Consider the following 21,141-nt stretch of genomic DNA (forward strand, 5'->3'; position numbering starts at 1 on the left):
TTTACATTGGTTTATTAGATTCATTAGTTCCAAAAACATCCAGTGATTTTGCATAGCCACATTGTTACAACAGAAATAGTCATCATAAATGTAGATGATAATACAAGTTATACACATGGAATTATAGATATACCTCTGCTTAATGCAACCGCTGTGTCAGATTTAGAAAAAAGGTTTTCGGAAAAAGCAACACATGCAATAATCTGAGACGGAGCTCAGAACAGAAGCCAAATTAGCCGCCATGTTGGAGTCAACAGAAACCAGAAAATGCATGATAAATGTTTCCTTACCTTTGATGAACTTCATCAGAATGCAGTCCTAGGAATCCCAGGTCCACAATAAATGCTTGATTTGTTAGAAAATGTCCGTTATTTATGTCCAATTAGCTACTTTGGTTAGCGCGTTTGGTAAACAATTACAAAGTCAGAAAGCGCGTACACTATAACGTGACGAAATGTCCAAAGGTTCCATAACAGTCAGTAGAAACATATCAAATGATCTTTAGTATGTTGGTTACATACATTTTGAATAACGTTCCAACCGGAGAATTAGAATGACTTCAGATGAGCGGTGGAACGCAGGTCCTTCCCCTGTGAACGCGCATAGTGAAAGCATGGTCAACTCGTAGCAGTGGTGACTATTTCCTGTGTCATTCGACCCCTCTTCACATTAGAGTCATCAGACAAAGTTCTATTGACTGTTGACATCTCGTGGAAGGTGTAGGAAGTGAAAACTCATCCACATCTCGCTGTAATTTCCATGCGAGCTTGGTTGAAAATCTACCACCCCCAGAAAAGAAAACAGGAAGAGGAATTTCTGTGAGTTCTGTTATACTCACAGACATAATTCAAACAGTTTTAGAAACTTCAGAGTGTTTTCTATACAATACTAATGATAATATGCAAATATTTGCGACTATGACTGAGGAGCAGGCCGTTGAATATGGGCACCTCTGTGCACCTTTCATCCAAGCTACTCAATACTGCCCCTGCAGCCATAAGAATTAATGGAGGAGGGGGTGGGGGAGAGGGTGATTGGCGATTCTATATCTGACAGCAGTACTAAACAGCTTCACTGTAGCATTATGAGCGAGACAGGGCCTTATTGAGTGGACAGAGAAAATAAGGTTATACACACACAGTGCCTTCAGAAAGTATGCAAACACCTTGACAACTTCCACATTTTGTTGTGTTACACCCTGAATTCAAAATATACTTTCTCACCCATTTACACACATAATGACAAAGTGAAAACATGTTTGATTACCTCTGTGAGTCTCTCTGGGTAAGTCTCTAAGAGCTGTGAGTCTCTATGGGTATGTCTCTAAGAGTTGTGAGTCTCTCTGGGTAAGTCTCTAAGTGCTGTGATTCTCTCTGGGTAAGTCTCTAAGAGCTGTGAGTCTCTCTGGGTAAGTCTTGAAGAGCTGTGAGTCTCTCTGGGTAAGTCTCTAAGAGCTGTGAGTCTCTCTGGGTAAGTCTCTAAGAGCTGTGAGTCTCTCTGGGTAAGCCTCTAAGAGCTGTGAGTCTCTCTGGGTAAGTCTCTAAGAGCTGTGAGTCTCTCTGGGTAAGTCTCTAAGAGCTGTGAGTCTCTCTGGGTAAGCATTTAAGAGCTGTGAGTCTCTCTGGGTAAGCCTCTAAGAGCTGTGAGTCTCTCTGGGTAAGTCTCTAAGAGCTGTGAGTCTCTCTGGGTAAGCCTCTAAGAGCTGTGAGTCTCTCTGGGTAAGTCTCTAAGAGCTGTGAGTCTCTCTGGGTAAGTCTCTAAGAGCTGTGAGTCTCTCTGGGTAAGCATTTAAGAGCTGTGAGTCTCTCTGGGTAAGCCTCTAAGAGCTGTGAGTCTCTCTGGGTAAGTCTCTAAGAGCTGTGAGTCTCTCTGGGTAAGTCTCTAAGAGCTGTGAGTCTCTCTGGGTTAGCCTCTAAGAGCTGTGAGTCTCTCTGGGTAAGCCTCTAAGAGCTGTGAGTCTCTCTGGGTAAGCCTCTAAAAGCTGTGAGTCTCTCTGGGTAAGCGTCTAAGAGCTGTGAGTCTCTCTGGGTAAGCCTCTAAGAGCTGTGAGTCTCTCTGGGTAAGTCTCTAAGAGCTGTGAGTCTCTCTGGGTAAGTCTCTAAGAGCTGTGAGTCTCTCTGGGTAAGTCTCTAAGAGCTGTGAGTCTCTCTGGGTAAGCCTCTAAGAGCTGTGAGTCTCTCTGGGTAAGCCTCTAAGAGCTGTGAGTCTCTCTGGGTAAGCCTCTAAGAGCTGTGAGTCTCTCTGGGTAAGCCTCTAAGAGCTGTGAGTCTCTCTGGGTAAGTCTCTAAGAGCTGTGAGTCTCTCTGGGTAAGCCTCTAAGAGCTGTGAGTCTCTCTGGGTAAGTCTCTAAGAGTTGTGAGTCTCTCTGGGTAAGCCTCTAAGAGCTGTGAGTCTCTCTGGGTAAGTCTCTAAGAGCTGTGAGTATATTTGGCCATGTGTTTTAGGTTATTATCCTGCTGAAAGGTGAATTCATGTCTCAGTGTCTGGTGGAAAGCAGACTGAACCAGGTTTTCCTCTAGGATTGTTGCTGTGCTTAGCTCCATTCAGTTTCTGTTTTCTCCTGAACCACCCGCCCCCAGTAATGTGTTGTATTGGATTTGCCCCAAACATTCAGGAAAAAGTGTTTTGCCACAATCTATTTTTGCAGCATTACTTAAGCAGCTTGTTGCAAACAGGATGCTTGTTTTGGAAAATGTTATTCTGTACAGGCTTCCTTCTTATGGAGTATGTGGAGTATCTACAATGTTGTTTATCCATCCTCAGTTTTTTCCTATCACAGCCATTAAACTCTAACTGTTTTAAAGTCGCCATTGTCATCATGGTAAAATCCCTGAATGGTTTCCTTAGGAAGGACGCCTGTATCTTTGTAGTGACTGGGTGTATTGATACACCATCCAAAGTGTAATTAATACCTTCACCATGTTCAAAGGGATATTCAAAGTCCAGAACAGACAATGGGAGGCACACGGTACTACAGTACATGGAACCATGGCTACAACTCTATTCCACATCAGGTAACTGATGCAAGCAGTAGGATTATATTAATAAAAACAGATAAAAATACACCTTATGGAACAACGGGAGCTGTGAAGATACAGGCACAGACACATTTTTTCATTTTATTTTTTATTTCACCTTTATTTAACCAGGTAGGCTAGTTGAGAACAAGTTCTCATTTGCAACTGCGACCTGGCCAAGATAAAGACATGATAACACACACACGTACACATGGATTTTGTATTGAAGATATGTGCTAGTAGAGTAGTGACCTGAGGGAACACACTTAATATGTTGTGAACGGTGTAATGTAATGTCATATTTGTTATTGTATATAACTATCTTAATGTTCTGGAACCCAGAAGGAGAAGCTGCTGCTTTGGCAGAGCAGCTAATGGGGAGCCTCAACCTTTTTTACATTTTTACCCTTCTACAAATAGGTGCCCTTCTCTATGAGGCATTGGAAAACCTCCTTGGTCTTTGTGGTTGAATCTGTGTTTTAAATTCATTGGTCAAACGAAGGACCTTAAATATAATTGTGTGTGTGGGGTACAGAGGGGAGGTAGTTATTCAAAAACCGTGTTAAAACACTATTATCCCACACAGAGTGAGTCCATGCAACTTATGTGAATTGTTAAGAACATGTTTACTCCTAAAAATTTGGAAAAACATAATTCCTCTTTGATGTTATTCAGGCCAGCAGCATACCACCCTGCAGACCACTACTGGGTTGGTCCTGGTCAGTTCCTGGATGGGAGACCAGATGCTGCTGGAAGTGGTGTTGGAGGGCCAGTAGGAGGCACTATTTCCTCTGGTCTAAAAAAATATCCCAATACCCCAGGGCAGTGATTGCCCTGTGTAGGGTGCCGACTTTTGGATGGGTCGTTAAACGGGTGTCCTGACTCTCTGAGGTCATTAAAGATCCCATGGCAGTTATTGTAAGAGTTGGGGTGTTAAACCCTGTGTCCTGGCTAAATTCCCAATCTGGCCCTCAAACCATCATGGTCACCTAATAATCCCCAGTTTACAATTGGCTCATCCCCTGTAACTATTCTCCAGGTCTTTGCTGCAAATGAGAATGTGTTCTGAGTCAACTTACCTGGTAAAATAATAGATAAATGGGGTAATGAGTTGGCCAGTGACAAAAACAATCTCTATTTAATACATTTTAGAATAAGGCTGTAATGTAACAAAATGTGGAAAAAGTCAAGGAATGTGAACACTTTCTGAAGGCTCTGTACATGCAGATGTGGACACACACAGGACCACTAGTAACACAGTGCCAGGATGTGACTGCAGCAAGTCCTCTGTCCTGTCGCAGTTCACACATTTGCACAGGGATGCATCCACCCAAACACACACCTCTTTGTGCAATGCTGTCAGATTTTGTGTCTGCTCAGTTGGAAAAAGAGAAAAGAATGAACATAAATAATGATTTATAGTCGCATTGAAAATATGTTCTAGCCATGTAATAGGGACGTTCAGGTTGGATTTCTCCTGGGCTAAAGGACCCAAAGACATATCAACTGAATCTTTTCTGTTTAGAGTTGAGAGACAACTTTTCAAGTCTGTGTTTCAAAACAGTGTATATTTAGTGTCTCTCTGTGTCGGTCAGTTAGTGGTATGTGATATCAACACCCCCTCTAATCAATACGGCTTGATTAGTGGTTGTAGATGGCTCTCTGTGGGTCGATAAGGAGACACTTTCTGTCCAGCAGATAATTGTCTTACCACTCTCATTAGAGGAAAAGAGAAAGAGCGGGAGGAAAGGCAGAGAAGAGGAAGAGAGAGAGAGAGAGAGAAGAGGAAGAGAGAGAGGCAGAGAAGAGGAAGAGAGAGAGAGAGAGAGAAAGAGCAGGAGGAAAGGCAGAGAAGAGGAAGAGAGAGAGAGAGAAGAGGAAGAGAGAGAGAAGAGAGAGAGAGGCAGAGGAAGAGAGAGGAAGAGAGAGAGGCAGAGAAGAGGAAGAGAGAGAAGAGGAAGAGAGAGAAAGAGCGGGAGGAAAGGCAGAGAAGAGGAAGAGAGAGAAAGAGGAAGAGAGAAGAGGAAGAGAGAGGAAGAGCGAGAGAGAGAGAAAGAGGAAGAGAGAAGAGGAAGAGAGAGGAAGAGCGAGAGAGAGAGAGAAAGAGCGGGAGGAAAGGCAGAGAAGAGGAAGAGAGAGAGAAGAGGAAGAGAGAGGAAGAGAGAGAAGAGGAAGAGAGAGAGGCAGAGAAGAGGAAGAGAGAGGAAGAGAGAAGAGGAAGAGAGAGAAAGAGCGGGAGGAAAGGCAGAGAAGAGGAAGAGAGAGAGAGAAAGAGAGAAGAGGAAGAGAGAGGAAGAGCGAGAGAGAAAGAGAGAAGAGGAAGAGAGAGGAAGAGCGAGAGAGAGAGAAGAGGAAGAGAGAGAGGCAGAGAAGAGGAAGAGAGAGAGAGAGAAGAGGAAGAGAGAGGCAGAGAAGAGAAAGAGAGAGGAAGAGAGAGCAGCTGGGGGTGGTAATATGTCCATTCTGATTTAAGATGCGTAGAAAATGGTGTAATAGTGTAAATGGTCCATTCTGGGTGCAGCAGAAAACCTACTTATCTTAGATTTTATTTGGCTTCAGTGGAACAATACATTTATCTCTTCATCACCCGATATCTACCAGGGTGTTTATCAATGAAATAATCGATGAACAAACACAAATCACAGACTGGTGCCAAGTGCACCCCCACACACACTTTCCATTCTTGGGCATAAGTGCACTAGAAACTAGGTAATTGAGATTAGAGTTGGAGATACCAAGGGAGAGAAGACATCAATGTTTTCCATTAATAATTAATTTCATTTAAAATAATGTTACAATTCATTACAATAAGTCAATAAGTTAAATTACTAAATGACTTCAGCTTTCATCAATTCAACCATGTGTGGTTCTCTTCAGATTGTTTTATTTTCTCATTTGCTTGATTTGTCAGACAGGTGAAGACACTGTAGGATATGAGAAGTAGAGCTTAATATCTTACTTAAATAAAGAGTTGACGACGAGGGGCAGAGGAGTGTTTGAGAGAGAGATATCGCAGATTACAGGGCGAGATAGCAGAGACATGATTGACAAGTGAAGCAGCCTATGGGAGTGAGACATGATGATCCATTGCGTAAACAGCCTAAGCCTGTTGGAGAATCAGGTCCCAAATCAAATCACTCACAGATACAGGAAAACCCATTGGTGTAGCGGTGCCTGGAGAAGTGAGTACACCATCATTTTGCCAGAAAATCTTTCATAGAAAAACAACAAATGCATGTAAAGCCCATATTAATGCTTATACCGCACAAGGAGACCATTTTTGACATCTGGGGAAAATCTAAAATACGATTTTTGGGACGGACTAGTTGCCCTTTAAAATAATTAAGCAAAATATCATGTGGCTCGCAGTGTCTGTACTCTACCATGTAGGCCTACAGTAGAGTACATGTGACTGCAGAGTTTTCAAAAGAAATGCCCTCCAGATTGATACAAATCATAATTATATAATGTAGGCCTAATTTGCAGTCAACATTTAAAGATGCACTATATAGAAATAGCTCCGCCATTTCCTGGTTGCTAAAATTCTAAGTTCGCCTAATTTCAGTTTGTGACAAAACAATAAGTAATTATACAGAGTCTTTGTACATTCTCAACCTCTATGAACTTGTTGGGTTGCCCAAATTTACATATTGCAGCTTTAATTAGGAAGTTTTCCCTGGGAAAGCATTTGGAATTGTTAATTCAAAACAGCACATGATGACTGAATTGAGCACTGCAAAGATTCAACCAAGACTTTCGACAAACTGTTTCAGTACCTGATTTGCTTACCCATTATTTTTTGATTTGATTCATTTAACCTTTATTTAACTAGGCAAGTCCTACCTACCCTACCAGCTGTGAGCTGCTCCATGGGACAACCAGCTGTGGCTCTTACTGTCATGATATTCAGCTGAAACTTGGCTGTGTGCAGCACACGTGAGTATATAATACACATGCTTTATGATTGTGTAGTACTTTCTCTATTGTACCACATACTTGATACCGTTTATACCACCACTACACTACTTTGATACGGATCAGTGGGAATTTAGAAGTGACTATACCCAATGTCCACTGAACAAAAAGTGGGTTTGTGCATATTTATTTTACTGAACCTTTATTTAAACCTCTGTGGGGTTTAGAACGTATACCTCCGTGTAGCTCCTACTACACCACTGTTTAAACCTCTGTGGGGTTTAGGGTGTATACCTCCGTGTAGCTCCTACTACACCACTGTTTAAACCTCTGTGGGGTTTAGAGCGTATACCTCCGTGTAGCTCCTACTACACCACTGTTTAAACCTCTGTGGGGTTTAGAACGTATACCTCCGTGTAGCTCCTACTACACCACTGTTTAAACCTCTGTGGGGTTTAGAACGTATACCTCCGTGTAGCTCCTACTACACCACTGTTTAAACCTCTGTGGGGTTTAGAACGTATACCTCCGTGTAGCTCCTACTACACCACTGTTTAAACCTCTGTGGGGTTTAGAACGTATACCTCCGTGTAGCTCCTACTACACCACTGATTAAACCTCTGTGGGGTTTGGGTGTGGACCTCCGTGTAGCTCCTACTACACCACTGATTAAACCTCTGTGGGGTTTGGGCATATACCTCCGTGTAGCTCCTACTACACCACTGATTAAACCTCTGTGGGGTTTAGGGTGTATACCTCAGTGTAGCTCCTACTACACCACTGTTTAACCTCTGTGGGGTTTAGAGCGTATACCTCCGTGTAGCTCCTACTGCACCACTGTTTAAACCTCTGTGGGGTTTAGAACGTGTAGCTCCTACTACACCACTGATTAAACCTCTGTGGGGTTTGGGCGTATACCTACTACACCACTGTTTAAACCTCTGTGGGGTTTAGAGCGTATACCTCCGTGTAGCTCCTACTACACCACTGTTTAAACCTCTGTGGGGTTTAGAACGTATACCTCCGTGTAGCTCCTACTACACCACTGTTTAAACCTCTGTGGGGTTTGGGCGTATACCTCCGTGTAGCTCCTACTACACCACTGTTTAAACCTCTGTGGGGTTTGGGCGTATACCTCCGTGTAGCTCCTACTACACCACTGATTAAACCTCTATGGGGTTTAGAGCGTATACCTCCGTGTAGCTCCTACTACACCACTGTTTAAACCTCTGTGGGGTTTAGAACGTGTAGCTCCTACTACACCACTGATTAAACCTCTGTGGGGTTTAGGGTGTATACCTCCGTGTAGCTCCTACTACACCACTGTTTAAACCTCTTTGGGGTTTAGAGCGTATACCTCCGTGTAGCTCCTACTGCACCACTGTTTAAACCTCCGTGGGGTTTAGAGCGTATACCTCCGTGTAGCTCCTACTGCACCACTGTTTAAACCTCTGTGGGGTTTAGAACGTATACCTCCGTGTAGCTCCTACTACACCACTGATTAAACCTCTGTGGGGTTTGGGCGTATACCTAATACACCACTGTTTAAACCTCTGTGGGGTTTAGGGTGTATACCTCCGTGTAGCTCCTACTACACCACTGTTTAAACCTCGGTGGGGTTTAGGGCGTATACCTCCGTGTAGCTCCTACTACACCACTGTTTAAACCTCTGTGGGGTTTAGAACGTATACCTCCGTGTAGCTCCTACTACACCACTGATTAAACCTCTATGGGGTTTAGAACGTGTAGCTCCTACTACACCACTGATTAAACCTCTGTGGGGTTTAGAACGTGTAGCTCCTACTACACCACTGATTAAACCTCTGTGGGGTTTGGGCGTATACCTACTACACCACTGTTTAAACCTCTGTGGGGTTTAGAGCGTATACCTCCGTGTAGCTCCTACTACACCACTGTTTAAACCTCTGTGGGGTTTAGAACGTATACCTCCGTGTAGCTCCTACTACACCACTGATTAAACCTCTATGGGGTTTAGAGCGTATACCTCCGTGTAGCTCCTACTACACCACTGATTAAACCTCTGTGGGGTTTGGGCGTATACCTCCGTGTAGCTCCTACTGCACCACTGTTTAAACCTCTGTGGGGTTTAGAACGTGTAGCTCCTACTACACCACTGATTAAACCTCTGTGGGGTTTGGGCGTATACCTACTACACCACTGTTTAAACCTCTGTGGGGTTTAGAGCGTATACCTCCGTGTAGCTCCTACTACACCACTGATTAAACCTCTATGGGGTTTAGAGCGTATACCTCCGTGTAGCTCCTACTGCACCACTGTTTAAACCTCTGTGGGGTTTAGGGTGTATACCTCCGTGTAGCTCCTACTGCACCACTGTTTAAACCTCTGTGGGGTTTAGAACGTATACCTCCGTGTAGCTCCTACTGCACCACTGTTTAAACCTCTGTGGGGTTTAGAGCGTATACCTCCGTGTAGCTCCTACTACACCACTGTTTAAACCTCTGTGGGGTTTAGGGTGTATACCTCCGTGTAGCTCCTACTGCACCACTGTTTAAACCTCTGTGGGGTTTAGAGCGTATACCTCCTACTACACCACTGTTTAAACCTCTGTGGGGTTTGGGCGTATACCTCCTACTACACCACTGTTTAAACCTCTGTGGGGTTTAGAGCGTATACCCCCGTGTAGCTCCTACTACACCACTGTTTAAACCTCTGTGGGGTTTGGGCGCATACCTACTACACCACTGATTAAACCTCTGTGGGGTTTGGGCGTATACCTACTACACCACTGTTTAAACCTCTGTGGGGTTTAGGGTGTATACCTCCGTGTAGCTCCTACTACACCACTGTTTAAACCTCTGTGGGGTTTAGAACGTATACCTCCGTGTAGCTCCTACTACACCACTGTTTAAACCTCTGTGGGGTTTAGAGCGTATACCTCCGTGTAGCTCCTACTACACCACTGGGAAACCCTGCTGTAGGTTAACACTGCATTTAAAGATGTGTGTGGTGTTGCATCAGCATCCAATGATAACATCCACCAGATATTGAATCAGGTGTGTTACTGCTTGGTTGGGGCAAAAGCCTGCACCCACACCGGCCCTCTGTTAGAATACTGGCCAGCCCTGTTCTGTAGGAACTGATCTAGTGTTTCTCAGTGGGAGGGAGACCCCTGCAGGTCGTTCTGAGCACTGCAGCTTCTTCAGATACACAAGGACCAATATATCAACTACAAACTGACAATCACAATGTGTTTTCTAAAGCATCACACTTTTTCTCAAGAACAGAAAGACACAAAACATGTAAATCGAGATGCACTTTGAGTTCAGTGTTATTTACAACCCAGTATAAATAGTCTTCATGAGACCCCATGGTTAGGCATCAGCAGAACAGAAAGCTTAGGCTAGCATAGAATGAATACATATTGAGCTTAATGTGGTCAACATCTTACAGGGTTCTTTTTGTGCTATTCTGTCCAATGTCTGAAATGTCCACATTAAAAATGATATATGTCATTTTATATATATATTTATATGTCTTTACACAAAACACACAGGTGAAGTAAACATGTTCCTTGTTCAGGTATCTGTCAAGATGGCAGAATACTTTCCTGGGATCCAATTCCTACATGATGAGCATTCTGTGTGTGTGTGTTTTATGAGAAGGTTTGTGTATTCAAAAATGGCTTCAGGGCAATTTCAGCATCTGTAAACCAAAACAGAACCAGCAGCTGAAACACACATGCTACCCATGGTTCTGCTCGGCCTAATAGTCACAAATAAAGGAAATGTATTATTTTTTTTTTTCTCTCTCTCTCTCTTAGTCTCTCTCTCTCACAGCCTCTCCAGTAGATCTCTTTGAAATGGAGAGAGTGGCTACAAACAGGAGATAATATCCATATGTCAATCGGTCTGTGTGGTTCATATGAGTCCAGTCTCTTGTACCATGTGGCCGGTTCCCTCCGTCTGTCTGTCTAGACTCATTCTGGGAGTTCAGTTCAGAGTCAGAGAGAAGGGTTGTTTCTACCTCCAGGGTTCCAACCTAGACTCTCACACCTGTCCATAATCAGTCCACACACACACACACACACACACACACACACACAGTTCCTGTTTTATAACTTTTCAGATGCGTCTCCTCAGTCCATCACCACCAGCCATTTCCTCCTTTAGAACAGGTTCTGTTCCATCACCACCAGCCATTTCCTCCTTTAGAACAGGTTCTGTTCCATCACCACCAGCCATTTCCTCTTTTAGAACAGGTTCTGTTCCATCACCACCAGCCATTTCCTCCTTTAGAACAGGTTCTGTTCCATCACCACCAGCCATTTCCTCTTTTAGAACAGGTTCTGTTCCATCACCACCAGCCATTTCCTCTTTTAGAACAGGTTCTGTTCCATCACCACCAGCCATTTCCTCCTTTAGAACAGGTTCTGTTCCATCACCACCAGCCATTTCCTCCTTTAGAACAGGTTCTGTTCCATCACCACCAGCCATTTCCTCTTTTAGAACAGGTTCTGTTCCATCACCACCAGCCATTTCCTCCTTTAGAACAGGTTCTGTTCCATCACCACCAGCCATTTCCTCTTTTAGAACAGGTTCTGTTCCATCACCACCAGCCATTTCCTCCTTTAGAACAGGTTCTGTTCCATCACCACCAGCCATTTCCTCCTTTAGAACAGGTTCTGTTCCATCACCACCAGCCATTTCCTCTTTTAGAACAGGTTCTGTTCCATCACCACCAGCCATTTCCTCCTTTAGAACAGGTTCTGTTCCATCACCACCAGCCATTTCCTCCTTTAGAACAGGTTCTGTTCCATCACCACCAGCCATTTCCTCCTTTAGAACAGGTTCTGTTCCATCACCACCAGCCATTTCCTCTTTTAGAACAGGTTCTGTTCCATCACCACCAGCCATTTCCTCCTTTAGAACAGGTTCTGTTCCATCACCACCAGCCATTTCCTCCTTTAGAACAGGTTCTGTTCCATCACCACCAGCCATTTCCTCCTTTAGAACAGGTTCTGTTCCATCACCACCAGCCATTTCCTCCTTTAGAACAGGTTCTGTTCCATCACCACCAGCCATTTCCTCCTTTAGAACAGGTTCTGTTCCATCACCACCAGCCATTTCCTCCTTTAGAACAGGTTCTGTTCCAGCATCTGTATCCCTCTTTTGTTCTCTTCTACCACTGCACTCTGTTCCAGTCCAGAGCACTCCAAGGTGGCCACAAAACACCCAATGGCCTTGCACGTGTCAAATCCCTTGTCCAATATCGGCCCAGAGAACCATCTCCTTCATCCAATCCCACCACAAGACGTCAGCCTCCTTAGCCAATAGTCACAGGTCTCCATGGATTTCTGACCAAAGAGGTGACGCGATGTATGAAGGCATGTATCTAAGTCTTTAGAGTTACTTATTCACCTGTATAAACCTGCTATATGTTTCTACTGTAGCTTCCTGTTGGCTTGTGTTTATATTGTGTGTTTGGGGTGGATTCAAGGGTTCATGGTGAATAACAGCTTAAGTTGTAGTGTGCGTCGTTGTTTCTCCGTCAGTCAGTCCAGAAGTTGTTCATTTGTAGTTTGATGGTGTGTAGTGGTTGTTGATCTGTAGTTGCTGTTATTGGTATGTAGAAGTTGTAGGTTGTTGGTTTGTAGTTGGTGTAGTAGTAGTTGTGTGAGGACAGGTAGTGGTGGTAGTTCCGGGCCGAACCAGACCAGAGGGATGGATGGAGGAGAGCATGTTTAGGAGGTGATGATCTCTCCTCCTAGGTGCCTCCATCCCTTCTGTGTCTCAACAGCTGGAAGATATTCTGAAACAGACACACAGCTCAGGAAACGACAACCTGCGCAGGCTGGCAAAAATGCACAATATGGACACACACACACACGCACGCACGCACGCACGCACGCACGCACGCACAGGCCCAGTCCGCTGAACCAGAGACAGAGGCAAAGCCTTACCTTGCTACACATACCTTCTTTACTGCAGTTCTTATTGTCCTTATCCACAGCCTCCTCTTCCACCTGGAGACACACAATATTACACAACATTTTCATCAAACAATATCAGTGGACAACATTCAAAAGATATGAGCAAGTGAAATGTGCAGTATAAGACTGCTGGTTAGCCAGTAGACAGTACATGGCAGTATAAGACGGCTGGTTAGCCAGTAGACAGTACATGGAAGCATAAGACTGCTGGTTAGCCAGTAGACAGTACATGGCAGCATAAGACTGCTGGTTAGCCAGTAGACAGTACATGGAAGCATAAGACTGCTGGTTAGCCAGTAGACAGTACATGGCAGCATAAGACTGCTGGTTAGCCAGTAGACAGTACATGGCAGCATAAGACTGCTGGTTAGCCAGTAGACAGTACATGGCAGCATAAGACTGCTGGTTAGCCAGTAGACAGTACATGGCAGCATAAGACTGCTGGTGAGCCAGTACATGGCAGTATAAGACTGCTGGTTAGCCAGTAGACAGTACATGGCAGTATAAGACTGCTGGTTAGCCAGTAGACAGTACATGGCAGTATAAGACGGCTGGTTAGCCAGTAGACAGTACATGGAAGCATAAGACTGCTGGTTAGCCAGTAGACAGTACATGGCAGCATAAGACTGCTGGTTAGCCAGTAGACAGTACATGGCAGCATAAGACTGCTGGTTAGCCAGTAGACAGTACATGGCAGCATAAGACTGCTGGTTAGCCAGTAGACAGTACATGGCAGCATAAGACTGCTGGTTAGCCAGTAGACAGTACATGGCAGCATAAGACTGCTGGTGAGCCAGTACATGGCAGTATAAGACTGCTGGTGAGCCAGTACATGGCAGTATAAGACTGCTGGTTAGCCAGTAGACAGTACATGGCAGTATAAGACTGCTGGTTAGCCAGTAGACAGTACATGGCAGTATAAGACTGCTGGTTAGCCAGTAGACAGTACATGGCAGCATAAGACTGCTGGTGAGCCAGTAGACAGTACATGGCAGTATAAGACTGCTGGTTAGCCAGTAGACAGTACATGGCAGCATAAGACTGCTGGTGAGCCAGTAGACAGTACATGGCAGCATAAGACTGCTGGTTAGCCAGTAGACAGTACATGGCAGCATAAGACTGCTGGTGAGCCAGTAGACAGTACATGGCAGCATAAGACTGCTGGTGAGCCAGTAGACAGTACATGGCAGTATAAGACGGCTGGTTAGCCAGTAGACAGTACATGGAAGCATAAGACTGCTGGTTAGCCAGTAGACAGTACATGGCAGCATAAGACTGCTGGTTAGCCAGTAGACAGTACATGGCAGCATAAGACTGCTGGTTAGCCAGTAGACAGTACATGGCAGCATAAGACTGCTGGTTAGCCAGTAGACAGTACATGGCAGCATAAGACTGCTGGTGAGCCAGTACATGGCAGTATAAGACTGCTGGTTAGCTAGTAGACAGTACATGGCAGTATAAGACTGCTGGTTAGCCAGTAGACAGTACATGGCAGTATAAGACTGCTGGTTAGCCAATAGACAGTACATGGCAGCATAAGACTGCTGGTGAGCCAGTAGACAGTACATGGCAGTATAAGACTGCTGGTTAGCCAGTAGACAGTACATGGCAGCATAAGACTGCTGGTGAGCCAGTAGACAGTACATGGCAGCATAAGACTGCTGGTTAGCCAGTAGACAGTACATGGCAGCATAAGACTGCTGGTGAGCCAGTAGACAGTACATGGCAGCATAAGACTGCTGGTGAGCCAGTAGACAGTACATGGCAGCATAAGACTGCTGGTGAGCCAGTAGACAGTACATGGCAGTATAAGACTGCTGGTTAGCCAGTAGACAGTACATGGCAGCATAAGACTGCTGGTGAGCCAGTAGACAGTACATGGCAGCATAAGACTGCTGGTTAGCCAGTAGACAGTACATGTCAGCATAAGACTGCTGGTTAGCCAGTAGACAGTACATGGCAGCATAAGACTGCTGGTTAGCCAGTAGACAGTACATGGCAGCATAAGACGGCTGGTTAGCCAGTAGACAGTACATGGCAGTATAAGACTGCTGGTTAGACAGTACATGTCAGTATAAGACAGCTGGTGAGCCAGTAGACAGTACATGGCAGTATAAGACTGCTGGTGAGCCAGTAGACAGTACATGGCAGCATAAGACTGCTGGTTAGCCAGTAGACAGTACATGGCAGTATAAGACTGCTGGTTAGACAGTACATGGCAGTATAAGACAGCTGGTTAGCCAGTAGACAGTACATGGCAGCATAAGACTGCTGGTTAGCCAGTAGACAGTACATGGCAGCATAAGACTGCTGGTTAGCCAGTAGACAGTACATGGCAGTATAAGACGGCTGGTTAGCCAGTAGACAGTACATGGCAGTATAAGACTGCTGGCTAGCCAGTAGACAGTACATGGCAGCATAAGACTGCTGGTTAGCCAGTAGACAGTACATGGCAGCATAAGACTGCTGGTTAGCCAGTAGACAGTACATGGCAGCATAAGACTGCTGGTTAGCCAGTAGACAGTACATGGCAGTATAAGACTGCTGGTGAGCCAGTAGACAGTACATGGCAGTATAAGACTGCTGGTGAGCCAGTACATGGCAGCATAAGACTGCTGGTTAGCCAGGAGACAGTACATGGCAGCATAAGACTGCTGGTTAGCCAGTAGACAGTACATGGCAGCATAAGACGGCTGGTTAGCCAGTAGACAGTACATGGCAGCATAAGACGGCTGGTTAGCCAGTAGACAGTACATGGCAGCATAAGACTGCTGGTTAGCCAGTAGACAGTACATGGCAGTATAAGACTGCTGGTGAGCCAGTAGACAGTACATGGCAGTATAAGACTGCTGTTGAGCCAGTAGACAGTACATGGCAGTATAAGACTGCTGTTGAACCAGTAGACAGTGAATGGCAGCATAAGACTGCTGGTTAGCCAGTAGACAGTACATGGCAGTATAAGACTGCTGGTTAGCCAGTAGACAGTACATGGCAGCATAAGACTGCTGGTTAGCCAGTAGACAGTACATGGCAGCGTAAGACTGCTGGTTAGCCAGTAGACAGTACATGGCAGCATAAGACGGCTGGTTAGCCAGTAGACAGTACATGGCAGCATAAGACGGCTGGTTAGCCAGTAGACAGTACATGGCAGCATAAGACGGCTGGTTAGCCAGTAGACAGTACATGGCAGCATAAGACTGCTGGTTAGCCAGTAGACAGTACATGGCAGCATAAGACTGCTGGTTAGCCAGTAGACAGTACATGGCAGCAAAAGACAGCTGGTTAGCCAGTAGACAGTGAATGGCAGCATAAGACGGCTGGTCAGCCAGTAGACAGTACATGGCAGTATAAGACTGCTGTTGAGCCAGTAGACAGTACATGGCAGTATAAGACTGCTGTTGAGCCAGTAGATAGTACATGGCAGTATAAGACTGCTGGTTAGCCAGTAGACAGTACATGGCAGCATAAGACTGCTGGTTAGCCTGTAGACAGTACATGGCAGTATAAGACTGCTGTTGAGCCAGTAAACAGTACATGGCAGTATAAGACTGCTGTTGAGCCAGTAGACAGTACATGGCAGCATAAGACTGCTGGTTAGCCAGTAGACAGTACATGGCAGCATAAGACTGCTGGTTAGCCAGTAGACAGTACATGGCAGCATAAGACGGCTGGTTAGCCAGTAGACAGTACATGGCAGCAAAAGACGGCTGGTCAGCCAGTAGACAGTGAATGGCAGCATAAGACGGCTGGTCAGCCAGTAGACAGTGAATGGCAGCATAAGACGGCTGGTTAGCCAGTAGAAAGTGAATGGCAGTATAAGACTGCTGGTTAGCCAGTAGACAGTACATGGCAGTAGAAGACTGCTGGTTAGCCAGTAGACAGTACATGGCAGCATAAGACGACTGGTGAGCCAGTAGACAGTACATGGCAGTATAAGACTGCTGGTGAGCCAGTACATGGCAGCATAAGACTGCTGGTTAGCCAGTAGACAGTACATGGCAGCATAAGACTGCTGGTTAGCCAGTAGACAGTGAATGGCAGCATAAGACGGCTGGTTAGCCAGTAGACAGTACATGGCAGTATAAGACTGCTGGTGAGCCAGTAGACAGTACATGGCAGTATAAGACTGCTGGTGAGCCAGTAGACAGTACATGGCAGTATAAGACTGCTGGTTAGCCAGTAGACAGTACTTGGCAGCATAAGACTGCTGGTTAGCCAGTAGACAGTACATGGCAGCATAAGACGGCTGGTTAGCCAGTAGACAGTACATGGCAGCATAAGACTGCTGGTTTGCCAGTAGACAGTGAATGGCAGTATAAGACTGCTGGTTAGCCAGTAGACAGTACATGGCAGTATAAGACTGCTGGTTAGCCAGTAGACAGTACATGGCAGCATAAGACTGCTGGTTTGCCAGTAGACAGTGAATGGCAGTATAAGACTGCTGGTTAGCCAGTAGACAGTACATGGCAGTATAAGACTGCTGGTTAGCCAGTAGACAGAACATGGCAGCATAAGACTGCTGGTTAGCCAGTAGACAGTACATGGCAGTATAAGACTGCTGGTTAGCCAGTAGACAGTACATGGCAGTATAAGACTGCTGGTTAGCCAGTAGACAGTACATGGCAGCATAAGACTGCTGGTTTGCCAGTAGACAGTGAATGGCAGTATAAGACTGCTGGTTTGCCAGTAGACAGTACATGGCAGTATACGACTGCTGGTTAGCCAGTAGACAGTACAAAGCAGTATACAACCCTCTTCTCACCTCTTTCCTCCACTTGAGTTCACAGAAGACTCTCTCAACGCACTCATGCAGGTAGTTGAACTGGACACAGCACAGGACACAGCACAACAAAGGGTTAACTCTCTGCTCATTGATACATCATGTTCAGACATTCTTTGGGACTCTCAAAAGGTATGTACTGTGAGTGTGTGTGAGACTCACATAGGGAGTAAAGATCTTGACCCAGCGAGGTTTCTTCTCTGCCCTGGCGTACTGGAAGCAGAAGGCCATGCCCTCCTCATCAGTGTCCCAGTGCTGCATCTCCACCCACTCAAACACGATCACCTGGTTCTGTTATAGAGAGACAGGGTCAACACACACACACACACACACACACACGTTCTCCGTACCTCTAGCGTTCCCTCCTCTGTGCAGGCGTGCAGTTTAAAGTGGTGTATGCTGATGGCTGTGACGACGTGGCCTTTGCGTCGGGAGTCACAGGAGCAGTGTGGGAAGATGATCTCATTGTAGCCTTCACAGCCCCGTAACATACTGAGATACTGGGGGAAAGAGAGAACATTTAGGGGTCAGACAACTGCTTCTAGAAACCATCCTATGTTCCATGTCTATTTGGTCATATATGCCATGTATATACCAAGTCTTACGCTACATGACCTAGTTTATTCCCATCTATTACAGCACTACCCTTAACCAGAATGGAAGACCAGACATGTGCTCCCTGACGAAGGCCATGCAGTCGAAACGTGTCAGAGTTTAAAATCCTTGTTTCCATTGAACATGCCACACAAAAAAAGGCATTTTAATTCATTATCTGAAGAGGGCCTTGGTCCTCCTTTCTTTTTGACAGTCATATACTGTACTTGCTCATTAGTTGTGACATTAATGTCTGTTGTAGCATGGCCATCTAGAGACTAGAAGAGAGGCAGAGAGAGAGAGACACTTACCATGGTCATCTAGTGACTAGAAGAAAGGGAGAGAGACACTAACCATGGCCATCTAGTGACTAGCAGAGAGGGAGAGAGAGACACTAACCATGGCCATCTAGTGACTAGCAGAGAGGGAGAGAGAGACACTAACCATGGCCATCTAGTGACTAGAAGAGAGGCAGAGAGAGACACTAACCATGGCCATCTAGTGACTAGCAGAGAGGGAGAGAGACACTAACCATGGCCATCTAGTGACTAGAAGAGAGGCAGAGAGAGACACTTACCATGGCCATCTAGTGACTAGCAGAGAGGGAGAGAGAGACACTAACCATGGCCATCTAGTGACTAGCAGAGAGGGAGAGAGAGAGACACTAACCATGGCCATCTAGTGACGAGCAGAGAGGGAGAGAGAGAGAGACGCTAACCATGGCCATCTAGTGACTAGAAGAGAGGGAGAGAGAGAGACACTAACCATGGCCATCTAGTGACTAGAAGAGAGGGAGAGAGAGAGAGAGAGAGAGAGAGAGACACTAACCATGGCCATCTAGTGACTAGAAGACAAGGACAGAGAGACACTAACCATGGCCATCTAGTGACTAGAAGAGAGGGAGAGAGAGAGAGAGACACTAACCATGGCCATCTAGTGACTAGAAGACAAGGACAGAGAGACGCTAACCATGGCCATCTAGTGACTAGCAGAGAGGGAGAGAGAGACACTAACCATGGCCATCTAGTGACTAGCAGAGAGAGAGAGAGAGAGACAAAACTGTGTAAACTTGGCAGTAGAAAATCTTAACAGTATATTTGACCTCTCAGCTTCCCTATCAAATCTAAAAATCTCAAATAGAAAACCGAAGAAAATTAACAACAATGACAAATGGTTTGATGAAGAATGCAAAATTCTAAGAAAGAAATTGAGAAACCTGCCCAACCAAAAACATAGAGACCCAGAAAACCTGAGTCTACGCCTTCACTATGGTGAATCACTAAAACAATACAGAAATACACTACGGAAAAAGAAGGAACAGCATGTCAGAAATCAGCTCAATGTAATTGAAGAATCCATAGACTCTAACCACTTCTGGGAAAATTGGAAAACACTAAACAAACAACAACACAAAGAATTATCTATCCAAAATGGAGATGTATGGGTAAACCACTTCTCCAATCTTTTTGGCTCTATAACAAAGAATAAAGAGCAAAAACATATACATGATCAAATACAGATCTTAGAATCAACTATTAAAGACTACCAGAACCCACTGGATTCTCCAATAACATTGAATGAGTTACAGGACAAAATAAAAACCCTCAAACCCAAAAAGGCCTGTGGTGTTGATGGTATCCTCAATGAAATGATCAAATATACAGACAACAAATTCCAATTGGCTATACTAAAACTCTTTAACATCATCCTTAGCTCTGGCATCTTCCCCAATATTTGGAACCAAGGACTGATCACCCCAATCCACAAAAATGGAGACAAATTCGACCCCAATAACTACCGTGGAATATGCGTCAACAGTAACCTTGGAAAAATCCTCTGCATTATCATTAACAGCAGACTCGTACACTTCCTCAATGAAAACAATGTACTGAGCAAATGTCAAATTGGCTTTTTACCAAATTACCGTTCAACAGCCCATGTATTCACCCTGCACACCCTAATTGACAACCAAACAAACCAAAACAAAGGCAAAGTCTTCTCATGCTTTGTTGATTTCAAAAAAGCCTTCGACTCAATTTGGCATGAGGGTCTGCTATACAAACTGATGGAAAGTGGTGTTGGGGGTAAAACATACGACATCATAAAATCCATGTACACAAACAACAAGTGTGCAGTTAAAATTGGCAAAAAACACACACATTTCTTCACACAGGGTCGTGGGGTTAGACAGGGATGCAGCTTAAGCCCCACCCTCTTCAACATATATATCAACGAACTGGCGCGGGCACTAGAAAAGTCTGCAGCACCCGGCCTCACCCTACTAGAATCTGAAGTCAAATGTCTGCTGTTTGCTGATGATCTGGTGCTTCTGTCACCAACCAAGGAGGGCCTACAGCAGCACCTAGATCTTATGCACAGAATCTGTCAGACCTGGGCCCTGACAGTAAATCTCAGTAAGAACAAAATAATGGTGTTCCAAAAAAGGTCCAGTCACCAGGACCACAAATACAAATTCCATCTAGACACTGTTGCCCTAGAGCACACAAAAAACTATACATACCTTGGCCTAAACATCAGCGCCACAGGTAACTTTCACAAAGCTGTGAACGATCTGAGAGACAAGGCAAGAAGGACATTCTATGCCATCAAAAGGAACATAAATCTCAACATACCAATTAGGATTTGGCTAAAAATACTTGAATCAGTCATAGAGCCCATTGCCCTTTATGGTTGTGAGGTCTGGCGTCCGCTCACCAACCAAGACTTCACAAAATGGGACAAACACCAAATTGAGACTCTGCACGCAGAATTCTGCAAAAATATCCTCCGTGTACAACGTAGAACACCAAATAATGCATGCAGAGCAGAATTAGGCCGATACCCACTAATTATCAAAATCCAGA

The 21,141-nt window shown here is 45.0% G+C and overlaps 1 protein-coding gene across 4 annotated transcripts in view; it reads right to left on the minus strand.

The window, feature by feature from the left end:
* Positions 1-7,449: 7,449 nt before the first annotated feature.
* LOC135520710 (sorting nexin-27-like) overlaps positions 7,450-21,141 on the minus strand; it is a 60,867-nt gene continuing 47,175 nt past the window's right edge. For 3 of the 4 annotated variants that reach the window (XM_064946466.1, XM_064946465.1, XM_064946463.1), the window contains 5 exons: positions 18,034-18,183; positions 17,846-17,974; positions 17,666-17,725; positions 12,888-12,936; positions 7,450-12,722 (listed from right to left, as the gene is read on the minus strand). In XM_064946466.1, coding sequence (XP_064802538.1) covers positions 12,655-12,722; positions 12,888-12,936; positions 17,666-17,725; positions 17,846-17,974; positions 18,034-18,183 — 456 coding nt within the window. In that variant the 3' untranslated portion in view covers positions 7,450-12,654. Of the gene's footprint in view, positions 12,723-12,873; positions 12,937-17,665; positions 17,726-17,845; positions 17,975-18,033; positions 18,184-21,141 lie in introns of all 4 variants that reach the window. The other variant, XM_064946464.1, reaches the window with a different exon arrangement.

Source organism: Oncorhynchus masou, chromosome 29 (assembly GCF_036934945.1).
Source record: "Oncorhynchus masou masou isolate Uvic2021 chromosome 29, UVic_Omas_1.1, whole genome shotgun sequence".
NCBI lineage: Eukaryota > Metazoa > Chordata > Actinopteri > Salmoniformes > Salmonidae > Oncorhynchus > Oncorhynchus masou.